The following is a 14,236-nucleotide window of genomic DNA, read 5'->3' on the forward strand; positions in this document are numbered from 1 at the left end:
TCACATCCGAATCATCATATGTCAAACAAGGAGTCTCCACCATTATGCATACTAAGATTTCAATCTTTAGCATTTTCAACTCAAACAATAAAATTAGGAGAATGACCAATCAACCCAGATCAGAATTTTATAGCCCAAAATATAAAGGAAATGCATCTTGATCATGAATTGATGCTAAATTCACAGTCAAAATGTGATTTATAGGGGAAAGGGCTAACAATAAGAGGGGTTGGAATTCAGAATTTTGCATCGTGTGTATCTGACTTGAAATCAGATTTCTTTGGACACACCAAAGACACCCATTACAGCAAATCTATCCACATCAATCATCACCCAAGAGAGAAATAACCCAATTTAGTGAAGCTCATCATTTGTCGTAAATAATAATAATACTAGCAAAAATTTCAATCAACCAATAAAATTATCTCAAATTTACATGGTTTATGTTGTCTAACGATGTAAGTATGATTTTATGCTACGTACATAGTAAAAATGGCTGGCTTTTAGAGAACGATTTCAGAATAGTATTTGTTTCATGGAGGCGAGCAGTCCACCCCAAATCGATGGGAATCATTAATCATGCGATTACGGGTGGTTTGAGTTCAGTGATCATTCATACGCTACGTACGTAATACATAATAGTTACATACGTCTCGTGACGAGTAAAGTGTGTCAATTGTGGGAGACAGTCAGACAGACGGACAGACCGCCTGTTTGATGATGATTGATGAGATAGCCTATTAGCCTCTGACTTAAGTGAAAATCGGAATCTCTCACCCTCCTAAGTCGTTTCCAGCTCATCCAAACTACTCCCTAGTCCCAAATTCCCAGCTCTCGCTTAATCACTTTATACTACTACTCTCATGGGCATAGAAACTTTAGAAAGTTATTAGAAACGAAACGAGGAGAGAGACCGGCCACCAGTACAGACTACAGAGTCAGTGAAGAAGATATCCTTTTCTCTTTCTTTCATTTATTTTCTTCACTTGACAGATTAATTATTAAGAACCTACGGGGAAGAGACTAGCCTCTGCATAATGCATATTTCACCGCTAGCCATGACCATTCTTCTTCTTTCTCTATTTTGTCTCTCTGCACTTTTGTCACCCCTCCGAGCACTCACCCTGCCCTCCGATACCTCTGCACTCAAAGCATTCAAGAACGCAATAAAGCCAGCCACCATTTCTCCCTGGTCATGTCTCGCTTCCTGGAATTTCTCCATCGACCCTTGCTCTCTCCCTCGCCGCTCCTACTTCATCTGTGGCATCACCTGCAATTCCGACAACACCCGAGTCACAGCACTCGTCCTCGACCCTGCTGGTTACTCTGGCACTCTCTCTCCTCAACTCTCCACCCTCACCCAGTTAATCCACCTTGACATCTCCGACAATTCCTTCTACGGTTCAATTCCCTCTTCCCTCTCTTCTCTCACCAAACTACAGACCTTGAGCTTGAGTTCCAACTCATTCTCTGGCCCCTTCCCTCCCTCATTAACCCGTCTCACATCTCTCAATTCCTTAGATATCTCCCACAACGCCCTCGCGGGGACCCTCCCCCAAACCATGAATTCCCTCTCCAACGTGAGAACCATCGATCTCAGCTTCAACAAGCTCACTGGTTCTCTACCCAAACTACCACCCAATCTAGTGGAGCTGGCTATTAGGGCCAATTTTTTATCCGGGTCTCTTTTGCAATCCTCGTTCCAAGGGTCAAGCCAGTTAGAGGTGGTCGAGCTCGGTGCTAACATGTTTAGTGGAGTACTTAATAGTTGGTTTTTCTTACTGCCGTCCCTGCAACAGGTGGATCTGTCTAACAACAGTTTCACACGCCTCGAGATTTGGAAGCCTTCCAACAAGGATAGCAACCTGGTGGCCGTCGATTTGGGGTTCAATAGCCTCGAAGGGTACTTGCCCGTAAACTTTGCTAGTTTTCCTCTGCTGTCATCTCTCTCGCTTCGGCATAATAGGTTTCGTGGACCGATCCCTCTGGAGTATGGTAAGAAGCTGTCGCTGAGAAGGTTGTTTCTCGACGGTAATTTCCTTAACGGAAAGGTGCCCGATAGGTTCTTCTCCGGTGCCGGTGGGTCTACACTGTCGGGTAGTTTTGGAGATAACTGTCTGGAAAGTTGTCCGAACTCGTCTCAGCTATGCTTGCCTTTACAGAAATCTCCTTCAATGTGCCGTCAAGCGTACGGTGGAAAACCAAGGTCTGTTGGTTCGTGGTCTTAGGAGTAAATACTTTCCTTTTTGCCTTTGCTTTTTATTTTTCTAAATTTTAATGCTTAAATGTAAGATTATATGGTTAATAACGATATTAATGATGTTAATAGCCTGTTTTACTCATAAGTCAAAACAAAAGGGTTTGTATATAGAAAAGAAAGAGAGACGGAGTGGAATGTGTCTGAATCCTCCTAATTAAATGCAAATGTAATTGGTTAACCGTTATGCAACAAAATACAAATTTCTAACAAGTAACAAGACAAGAAGGGTGTTTGGGTAACTGGGTCTTCAGGATTCGTTTCGTGAGGGACCAGGGACCTTCAAAATGCCACCGGTTACTAGTGTAGAAACAAGGAGTAGTATGATTTTCTTAATTAACATGTACCGGCTATAGCTTCCACCTGTCAAATCAGCTTGACCTGCGGGACCCACGTGCATGGATAGCGGGGTGTATGGTGATTGGCTTAGAAGTTAGGGAACAGTCGACGATTCGATCTCGGATGGAATTTGTCAATTTGCCAATAGAATTGTCCTTCCCCCCCTCCACATGCCCATTTACCTTGTGGACAGGTAATCGAGCTCGAATCTACTGTCAATAAAATACGTTGCAACGTCCTTCCAACTTTATCCGACATCGTACGTCGTACATCGCATTTATAGAGGGTCCCATTTTATGGTGGGTCATCCTGCTAAAAGGATTTTGGTACGTGTTTTATTAGGAGACCCCAGCTGGTATTGCAAGTTGTTAATAGCCATTACTAGCCTAAAGAGAGATTAATTTAATTTAGGGTAAAAGCCAGTTTGGTGCATTTTTTTTGGAGGATTTTCTGGTAGTTTTGACAGTTTTATTGAACTTTTAGCAGGCCGAAGTTAATTTGGTAGATGTACGTCTTGAATGTGAAAAACGCTCAAAATGGGTTTTTTGTACTTTTTAAAGTTTCAGCTTTTGACAGCTAAATCTACTGTAAATCAAATGGAAATAGACCGAAAATCGGTCTACCCAACTTATAAACATCTTAAAGATCACATAAAAAAAACACACCAAACAAGTAATTAAACTTTCCTTCCTATTTCTCATAAATACTAAAACCTATCCTTTCTTTTTCAAAATAGACTAAGGCCTTTTCCCTACTTAACTGAATTATCCAAAAGGTCTTTTTTGCCATTCCTAATTCTTCAAAATTTCAAAGCAAACCTGTCTTGTAAAAAATCGTGCTTGGCATTTATATGACTTTTCCTCATAACCAAATTATGGCAGCTCTAAACGCTATTAACACAAAATTTGTATAAGATAAATCAAACTCGACGATAAAAAATGGTAGTCTGATCTGTTTTTATAGTTGTGTGGAAATCGAATTCCATTGGTTACCGTAATATCCATGACTTTTCTAAGCTCTCACAGCTACAAGTAAGGTTTTTAATGTCCTTGTTTCATTATGGGAAGCCTTTTCTTTTTTCTACTACAGATGCCTATCCATGGAGATACATAGAGAAGACAATCCAATAAAGCCAGTTACAAGGAAAAAATCTTTTCTTAATATAATCAAGATAAAAAGTTGTTTAAGATTTAAACTTTATGCAACTACTCTGTTTTGAACAAAGTTCAATCAACCAATGCTCCCCCCCTCCTTTTTTCCTTGTTTTTCTTTTTATTCATCATCCGAATATCCCTTTTGTATCTTTCTCGTCCTCCTTCCTCTATTTCCTCTCTCCCTTGTTCTCTATTAGAACATGGAAATTAATTAAACAAGTTGGAATTTCTCGGTTACAACCTGTTCCAAATCATTCCTGGGTTACAATCTGGAATTTCTCGGTATTCACTTTTTTTTCTTGCACTAATAAATCATATTTGGTTGAATTTCCAAGCAAAAAGAGAAAAAATCGTTTACACTATATGATTTCTCATGCAAAAAGGGCAAAACTGGGTTTTTAAAAATTTTCACCCAAATACATAAGGTCACAAGTAAACGGATTACTTCAGGAGGGGAGGTCTTTGTCCCATGAATTACCCAAGAGGGGAGGCTTAAGTCCATTTTAAAAAGATAGGGGAGGTTTTAATATTTAGGTAAAAGATGAAAGGAGGTTCAAGTCTTTTACCCATTAATTTGGTAGTAGTATTGTTAAAACTAGGATCGGAATTAATGAACAACTGAACAACCGGTGAACCGTGGAGCTAGCTTTTCCGAACTTAATTGGTTATTCTTGTTCAACGGTTTTTTTCGGCTGAATGATTGAACTGACGATTAAAACTAGTAAAACCGTAAGTCAATGAGCTTCTCGGTCAGTTTTAGTGTTTTACGTCTGAGTCAGATTGTAAGTGGTAACAAGTAACAACATTTTTTGGTGATAGTTGGTACAGAACAAAGAATAATGGTGATTTCTGATTACAATGTCTCATGTCACAACCCATTATGTGGTTCAGACTTGAAGGAGTCTTGCTGTCTTGGCCAACAATTTAGGGGATGTTTGGAACCTTGCTCATTTTTCAAAAAAATGGTGTCACATCAGATTCATATAGGCCTTTCAGCAAACGCTCATCTATCTTATTGTTTGGTTCAGCCGATTATTAAAATATCGGGCATATCTCAAAAATCGGGACTCTATTGATGCATGAAACATTTTATACACTGATGAACCGTTTTCCCCAACGGTTGATTGATGTGTATCATACGTAGTGCTTACCTGTCAAAACATATGAAAAACTGTGATAGAAACCACCATACCAAGCAGCATAGTGTTACTCACTGCCTACATGATAGAAGCGTTTTTTTGTGAAAAACTGGTCTTGGAAGCATGGGTATTTTTTCTTGAAAATCGGTCCCAAAAAGCACCCACGCTTCCAAAGACCACATTAATTTAGACATGCCCTCAGTAAAGCAAAATAGAGAAGAATAAATAGTTTTGTCCAGATTTATTTTATTGGTATTACATTTTACACCATGGTTTTCAAAATCTGACCGGACTGGATGATCAGTTCAAAAAAACTGGGGTTCCGTTCTTCTCAAAAACTGGGTTTCTCCCCAAAATCGTTAATTTTGATCAACGAACCGCTGAACCAGACAGTTAACTATTCGAATGATTTTGACCATTTTCTATTTTTTGTCAGGACAAGCCGAATGTCCTGTTCAAGCAATCAGACCGTTCTTACCTGTCAATACATATGAAAAACTGTGATAGAAACCACCATACCAAACAGCATAGTGTTACTCACTGCCTACATGATAGAAGCATTTTTTTGTGAAAAACGGATCTTGGAAGCATGGGTATTTTTTCTTGAAAACCGGTCCCAAAAAGCACCCACGCTTCCAAAGACCACGTTAATTTAGACATGCCCTCAGTAAGGCAAAATAGAGAAGAAGAAATAGTTTTGTCCAGATTTATTTTATTGGTATTACATTCTACACCATGGTTTTCAAAATCTGACCGGACTGGATGATCACTTCGGAAAAACTGGGTTTCCGTTCTTCTCAAAAACTGGGTTTCTCCCCAAAATCGTTAATTTTGATCAACGAACCGCTGAACCAGACAGTTAACTATTCGAATGATTTTGACCATTTTCTATTTTTTGTCAAGACAAGCCGAATGTCCTATTCAAGCAATCAGACTGTTCGACCTGATAACCAGACCCCTGACCGATTCGATTTTAAAAACCATATTTTATACATTATAAATATAAAGGGAAGTGGAGGCATGGTATATGAGGTTCATTAATTAATCTTACCATAGAGAGCCTATAGACAATAGCTATTCTTCTGAAGGACGTCAATTGATCATTTTAGCTCATGAAGATTCAGCCAAACTGGTTCAGCTGGTTTGCTGCATGCATGCACTCCGGCCAAAGCTAACAATTGTTCAAATGATTAACCGACAGTCAATTTAGATTTTTCAACAATCATAGCTTATAGACTGTGTATGCGAGTCCCACCTGAGAAAGGGACCTTTAACCCTCGTAACAGGGGGTAGATATGAAGTCCACTAAACTCAGCACAAAGGTACGTATAATCAAATGCGGTATGACCGCGAGGTTATTATGGCATCCAAATAGGCACTAAGAGCACCAGTTATTTGCACATCAGGCTGGAGAGCACTTTAACTCAGGTACCCACCTTTTGCCGACACTAATACTACCATATCGGATGCTCAACAATTCTTACCTAAAGAGGGGAATATGGACGCGCCACCCACTCCAATGTAAATAATGGTCAATCTTGTTTTGGCATTATTCAACTTCTACCACAAACTGGTGGTGATTAACACTAGTGACCAGCTTTCTAAAGCTACAAGGCCCCCACAACACATAATGGCATAATAGATGAATGCGTATGGTTACTATTCTACTTTGATTTTTTTTTCTCTCTCTACCTAATGATCTGTTTGATTGCTGAAAATATTGGTTTAGGAAACGATGGGATAAGAAAGAAAGAGAAATAATTATTAATTATTTATTTCGAATTGGAATTGGAATAGTCTATTTTCATATAATCTGTTTAGTTCAAACAGGAATAGGAATGAAAATTAGAATAAGCTAGAATGAGATTTCATTTTCAAAGGAGAGGGAGAGAATGCCATTTCAGAAAAAATGAGAATGCAATTTCAATTCCATCCAAACAAACAGTTGAAATCGGAATGATCCATTCTAATTCGGATTCCAGACCTTTATTCTTACGAACCAAACGGGCTCTTAGATTGAAGAAATGAGCTTTCACATGGGTCATTTTTATAGATCAACAAAGTAAAACAAATCAACATAGCCATGTTGCATGTAGGAGGCCAAACATGCATTGGTCATTGGAAACCATGGCAGCCATGACGGTGATGTCATCCTTTCACTCAGTTATAGAGCTTTATGAACAGAGAAATAAACCGCTATTTGGTCATCTAACCGGTTCTACCGGTTCCATTTTATTCCGAAACTGCTATTTGGCCAAAAATCATTGATTTGGTCAATGAACTATTGACCCAGGCGGTTAAACTATCAAACCATTCGACCCAAGAACTGTTTTGGCCGTTTTTTGGGTTTCTTAAAATTTTAAAACTTTTTATTTTCTTTTGTCAGAGTGGGCCTTTCATTCAGATTGGACGATCAGACCGTTTGACCCAGGAACCAGACCCAAAACAGTTCCCCATCCTATCCGGTTTTTAAAACCTTGGATTTGTGTACATAGCAGCCAAGTGAAGAAGACAATCTTGCTCTATGACAAGTCTCGGTTTATTTTCTCTCAACTTTCCTTAGGTCGTCACACTGATTTGGTGCAACCCCACATCCCAATTTTTCAGAACTCTTTTCCGATCTATTTTCGATAATCAAACACCAAAAAAATAAATAAAATATTTAAGAAATATTCCAACTTTCTCAACTTATTTCTCAGTAACCAGACATACAATAAGGGCAAGAGGGGCTGCGAGTTGCCACCGGCCAATATGCATTTGATTTAGCTGCCAACGTCTAGTAGAGGACTGATTTGGGAACATCTCATTTTTATAGAGAAGGCACAATTTTAGTGAAATGACAAAACAACTATTTTTTTAATAAGAAAGATCTAAATCTAAATATGGGGGGTGTTATTGCTGATGCTGTTCGATCTGAAGTGTTCCAAACCGAGGTTGTAGTCAGTAGTCCTGTCAACTAGATGAATCCGAGGTGCAAGGACGAATTCGTACACCGAAGTTTGCAATCACAAGAAGAGTCAGATGTCCCGAGGAGTTATTCCCTAGGTAGGCACTCTGGCGCTCAAGTTAGTAAGGGGTGAAGAGATCAATCAAGACAAATCGGAGTGTGTAGGTTGGTCGAAACCGAGGTAAATGCAAGAAGGGTGCTCGGTTGAGTTTAGAGTCAATAGTCTTTTACCTCGATCAAGGAATACCTACTTATAGTTGAGTGTCCATGTCCTAATTGGATTGGCTTTCCGAGGTTGCTGGGATGAGATCATCCACCGAGGTCTTCGAGGGGTTCTCTTTTCCTTGGTGAAGTCCACTTTCTTGTCCATGTGGGACACTCCTTCCTAGTCGTGCTCTTCCGTTACGCTATTGATGTCGATGTGGTCCGAAGAGGGCAGCCATGAAATCCACTACGTGGTGCCCTTGGCCAACTCGGTAATCACCCGAACACCATGCCCCCAATTCCGAAGTTGAGGAGTATAGTGCTCAGCCACGACTAGGGGAAGAGTTCTATGGTCCTCGATTGAGGAACTCCAATTTGTTTGAGCTAGATGGCTCAAGGTTAAACTAGCTTAGTGGGCAGGCCGGTTGGTTCAATGCTCGTACCGTTTACACTATAGGTTGGCAGTCACATCGTTTTGTCTTCCTGAGGTCACACAAGTGCAAAATGCGGCGACAAACCTACACCATTAATTTAATTTGATCCAAATCGTTGGCTGCCTTTACATAAAGGGAGGTAGGCGAGCCATTTCACTTAGTCATTTGGAGAGTGTTTGCGCCATGGAATTCGGCTGACTTATCGTGTCGTTTCCTTGTTTAGGGTTTTGAGGTTTTTTGAGCTCCTTTTCTCCTGGTAAGATGTCTTCGACTACGTTTTCCCTTTCTTCTCTTTTCACTATGTACACCTCGAGGGATGAGAGCGAGGGTAGTCCTCGGTGTGAGGAAACTGAGGTTAGGGCACTTGGAGATTGATGCTGACGTGGCCAAGGTCGATGAAAGGGGCAAAGCCGAGGTCTGGGAAATTGGTACTCAGGAGGCTGGTGCCAACATGGCTATCGAAGCTGACGTTAAATCGGAAGGGCAAGTCCTCAAGAGGAGGTTGGGTGAACAGTTCACCTCGACTTCGTGTAACCTTTCTTCGATCGATATGGTCTGAATCTAGGAAGCTTATCACATACCGGAGGAGTTCGAGCTGAGGTGTTTGCAGATAGGTGAAAGGGCTACTTTGGCTCATCCTAGAGAGATCTATGTATACGTCCATAGTTGGGCCAATGGCCTTAGGTTTCCTCTAGATCTCGGGGTAGTGGTTGTGTTGATGTGGTATCAAGCCCTGCCCATTCAGTTGATGCTAAACTCCTTTCGGTTCCTAGTTGAGTTGCTCTACCATTTCACTCTCAAGGAGATCGAGATTACCATGCCAATGTTTTGGTACTTTCTCCACCTGAAGAAGCACAAGCAGGGTTACTACTACTTGTCAGATAGACTAAACACCAAGGTGCTCGTCGGGGCTCCCTCTTCCATTAAGCATGGAAAAGAGGGCTTCTTCTTTGTCAAGGGCCGAGGAGGTTAGCCATTTCCCTAGACCTTGTCCACTCCGAAGACGATGGATAAGGGCCCTTCCCAAGCTAAGCTGTTAGAGGAGGAGGTGGTTGATATAAGGAGGGTAGTGCAGGTACATATTGGGGAGTGCACATCGTACCAAATGTTAACCCTTGCTTGGCTGATGCTTTCATTGGCCGACTAGCCCTAGTCCAGTCTATGTAGATTATGTTGTTCCTTCTTGGTGAGCTTCTTTCTGTTTCTAATTGATTTTTGAATGATCGTGGTGGCTTGTGTAGATCCTAACATGGTTGGTGCTGAGGATAGAGTTTAGCGCATGTAGGCCACGACTGTGAGGAAGGCCTAGGTGTAAAGGGCCTCGGGCGTGTCATCGGGGGCCGCGGAGACCCGACGGTATTCAACAAAGGGCACTCCTCAAACAAGTGAAGAGGCTAAGGTCAAGGAAGAGGTGGTGGTGGTCAATTCCAAAGAGGCCACTACTCAGGTTGGGCAGCCATCACAAAGGGGGGATGCCCTGGGGAACGCTTCAGTCAAGGGTGGCAAAATTGCTGACATCTACATGCCGCACTAGTCGGTTCGGCTAAATGACACCCTTGAGACTGAGGGGTGGCTGAGCAGCTTGCCTAGGGTGAGATGCTCTTCGGCAATAGAAGGGAGGCTGACAGCCATTCTAGTAACTCCTTGGAGAGTTCGGCCATACACCAAATCATGGGGGCAAGCATTGTTTCATCTTGTTTTGTCTAGTTTCTTTTTCCTCTTTTCCTAATTGTACCTTGGTTTGCAGTTGCTGTGCTCGACCATCGGCCTAGTCGATCATCTCCAAGGGTTGCAGTGGCTATATAAGGCAAGGGAGGTCGAGCTGTCAGAGTTGAAGCAAGGGGTTGAGGAAAGGGACAAGATCGTCCACAAGCTGAGGAGTTACATTCACGACCTAAAGTAGGCTCGTGAGCAATTGAAAAATGGGCTGGAGGAGACCGAGGCGAGGGTAGTCCGGGCGAAGGAAGAGGGTGTCACCAACTATAAGGCTTCGAATCCCATTAGAATGAGTTGGGTTATTACGCCACCGACTTCTAGCAGGAAGGTTTCGCTCTCTACCAAAGGCGAGTGATGCACCGATTTTTGGAGGTGGCGAGCATGGTGCAGGACTTCGGCCCCTTCGAGCCTAAGGAATCATCTCAGGAGGCTACTACGGTGACCGAGACTGCAATGGCTGACAACCCCCTGACGAAGAGTTGACCATTGATCCTCCACCCTTTCTTTTTTCTATTTCCTAGCTCGTCGTGCCAGGCTTTTTGCATTGTACTGAACTCCACCCTTTTTCTCGTACAGCTCGGGATGCTGAGCTCATTTTATGTATAACGCGTTTAAGTAAAGAAATGTGAATGTTTGCTCTACTCTTGTACATTGGCCACGCTTCTATAGTTGTTTGGTGAGTCGGTCATAGAAGTGTTTCCAAGCTTGGTCATTGAGGGGCTCTACCTTTTCAGTGTCAGTCTTCATGATTGGGTGGCCCTTGGGCAGGGCAAGGTCTCAGTCTTGGTGGTCGAGGCTACTACCCTCATGGCCTTGTTCATATTCTTGCTAGGGTCTCAGGCTTGACGCTAGATGGTTAGGGTCTTTGGCTTCACGGCCTCAATCTCATGTTAGCTGAGGTCTTGTGCTTAATGCTAGATGGCCAGGGTCTTCGGCTTCGTGGCCTCTGTCTTATGTTGGACAAGGTCTTGGGCTCAATGCTAGATGGTCGAGGTCTTCAGCTTCGTGGCCTTGGTCATATGCTAGCCGAGGTGCTTTCGATCTCTCAATGTTGTCGAGGATCCTAGTGGCACCTAGTCTTGGAGAGATTCACTCTCTTTGACTGGGCTAGCTGTGGTCCTCGAATAACTCTGTCTTAACTGCTAGTCGGTTGGGCATGCGGAGTTCGATGACCGTCTTCTTACCATTATGTGGTAGGGACATTGTTCCTACAATGCCCATTGAGGGCTTGTGTTGGCCTCGATCGTCTATGGTTGGTAGAGTCTCTTGTGTGGTGACTGTCAAGCCTTAGTCGTTTGAGGTTGGTCTGGTATTTGATGAGGTTGCTGCCATGCCGTGGTGGGTCAATGTGTGCAGCATCCTCACATGACGTTATGCATGCAGTGGGTCAACAGCCTCGGTCGTTGGAGTTCGGTCGGGCTGGCACGCGCGTACAGTGAATCGATGTTCCCAAGCCGTTTAGAATTCATTCGAACTGTGTACATGTGTTTTCTTGTTCACTCTCGAACAAAACTTTTTATTTATTTTGAGTTTGTACAATGCTATCCAGTCACCATTAGATCTCGGTGCGGGTTGTTGTCAGTGCATTTCTATATTCTCAACATTTCAGCTCCTTGGGGTGGGTCCTCCTTGTCTAGCTGTTCTTTGCCCCAAAGGACATCTCACCCAAGATGATCAACGACTTTGATGGGGGGAGCTCAGGATAGGGGCGTGTCGGCCCGACGTGGCTCTTCTCTAGGTTTATGCTCTTTGATGTCAATGAACCCATGGAGGTATCCGTATTGGATGAGGTCTTCTAGGTGGTGGCAAAGGTCATGGAATCTTTCAATTTCATGGTCATGGTTCCTGTGGAAATTGCAATACTTGTCCTGATCTCTCTTGTTGCCTTGGGATTTCATCATTTTGGGCCACCTGATCAAGTTGTGGTTGCAGATTTTCATCAATATCTTGGCCCATGGTGTGTTGAATGGAGTAAAGTTAGGATACGTCGGCGGTAGAGTTCTCATCCTGTAATAAGCTCGATTGTCTTGTCTCTTACCTTCTCGGTCTGGCTTTCGGCTGTCATGGTCTCTCCACTTCCGGTCGTGTTGGTCTTTCTCTTCCCTTTGCAATGCTTGAGCTTCTTCAATGTTCATATTTTTCTGTGCATGCTTCATGAGCACGGTCAGAGTGGGTGGAGGATTCTTCTATAGAGAGAAGATGAACATTGACAAGCGCAACCCATTCATGATGGTGGCTACGACCACCGACTAGTTCAAGGCTCAGACTTGAAGGGCCACGACGTTGAATCTGGCCAAGTAGTCTCTTAGGGTATCTCCTTGTTTCTGACACACTTGCATGAGGCTGGCTGAGGTCTTCGAGTGCCTCTATCTAGTGAGGTGTACTAGGTTCTGGCGACCCCATGGAGGGTTGTTGCAAAGGCCTTGCACATGAGACCCTCAGACGAGCCATGCAACATCATTATCGCCTTGAACTCTTTGAGATGATCATTAGGGTTTGAGATCCCAACATACTTCTCAAGATGAGGGGGTCGCATCCGGCTGGGAGGAGGTCGTCCATGATCTCCTAGACGAAGATAGGATCTTTTGCGAGGTGCTAGCCATGGCATTGTTCTACTAGTCGTGTTGTTGAAGGAGCTATGTTGTAGTCTGCTTAGCTATGTTCCAGTTCAGCCAACCGTTCTTGTAGGTTTCTGATCTCAGTGTCTCGGTCAGCTGGAGCCACATTTGCAGACTTCTCAAGGATGTGGTCGGCATGAGGATCAGTTATTGTGGGCACCTATGCCATAGGGCGAGTGGCTGGGATCTGCGCAAGCATTTCCATCATGGTAAGGATGTGGCCGACCTTCTACTATATGGCGTGGAACTATACGAGGTCGACCATTGCCTAATGCTAAGGCTCCTGAGGTAAAGAGTTGTGGAGTGAGCGAGATCCCCAGGATGGGGAGCAAGCCGCAGAGCGATCGGATGTGTTTTTTGGCATGGCTATTTTCGGTGAATAGTAGGAAGTTAGGGTACTGGCTCTTTGTATGTTTTCCACAAACGACACCAATTTGATGATGTCCAATCTGAGGTATTCTGAACTGAGGCCACAGTCAGATAATCTTGCCAACTAGATGAAGCTGAGGTGAAAGGACATAGCCACACATCAAAGTCTACAATCATAGGAAGAGTCAGAGGCCCGAGGAGTTGTTCCCTGGGTAGGCACTTCAGCACTCAAGTTAGTGAGTGGTGAAGAGATCAGTCAAGATGAATTGGGGTGTGTAGGTTGGTCAAGATCGAGGTAAATGAAAGAAGGGTGCTCGATTGAGTTTAGAGTCAAAAGTCCTTTACCTCGGCTAGGGAATACCTACTTATAGTTAAGCGTGTGTGTCTTGGTTGGATTGGCTTTCCGGGATTGTTTGGATGAGGTCAACCGCCGAGGTTTTCAGGGGTTCCTTTTTTCCAACGGAATCCACATCCTTGTTCATGTGAGACACTCCTTCCTAATTGCGCTCTTCCATCACGTTGTTGGTATTGATACGGTATGAAGAGAGTGGACACAAAATCCGCCACATGGTACCCTTGACCAGCTCGGCAATCACCCGAAGAACTGCCCATTTAAAAGATGCAATTTGTTGTGTGCCATTAAGCATTATTTTGCAAGTTTCTTCAAATCTTCTTTCCATGAGATTTAATTTCATACTAGCAGAGGGACCTTCTTTGCAAGGGCTGGAATGGAACTGTCAACCCGTTGATCCATTGACCCGGTCTTTGGCCGAAAACATTGAAGCGATCAACAATCCATTGACTCGAGTGGTCGAACCGTCAACCCGTTGACCCATTCAATGGTTTTTGGCCCTTTTTTTGGGAACCATCCAAGCATTCGGTTCTGTTTTATCCTAATCTCGGTCCCTAGCCAAAAATCGTTGAATCGGTCAACGACCCATTGACTCAGGCGGTCGAACCATTGACCTATTCAATGGTTTTTGGTCATTTTTTAATTTTTTTTTTTTTGTTGTCAGAATAGGCCATCCGTTCGAACCGAGTAGTCGAACCGTCAACCCA

General features: G+C 43.2%; 1 protein-coding gene across 1 annotated transcript; it reads left to right on the forward strand.

Annotated features, from left to right (window-relative positions):
- Nucleotides 1-789: 789 nt before the first annotated feature.
- On the forward strand, nt 790-2,326 carry LOC148877266 (uncharacterized). Its single transcript, XM_088943651.1, has one exon. The coding sequence runs from the start codon at nt 1,038-1,040 to the stop codon at nt 2,226-2,228; it is 1,191 nt and encodes a 396-aa protein (XP_088799777.1). The 5' UTR covers nt 790-1,037; the 3' UTR covers nt 2,229-2,326.
- Nucleotides 2,327-14,236: the final 11,910 nt, after the last annotated feature.

Source organism: Nelumbo lutea, chromosome 1 (assembly GCF_056320005.1).
Source record: "Nelumbo lutea isolate HS-2025 chromosome 1, American lotus-T2T, whole genome shotgun sequence".
Classification (NCBI taxonomy): Eukaryota; Viridiplantae; Streptophyta; class Magnoliopsida; order Proteales; family Nelumbonaceae; genus Nelumbo; species Nelumbo lutea.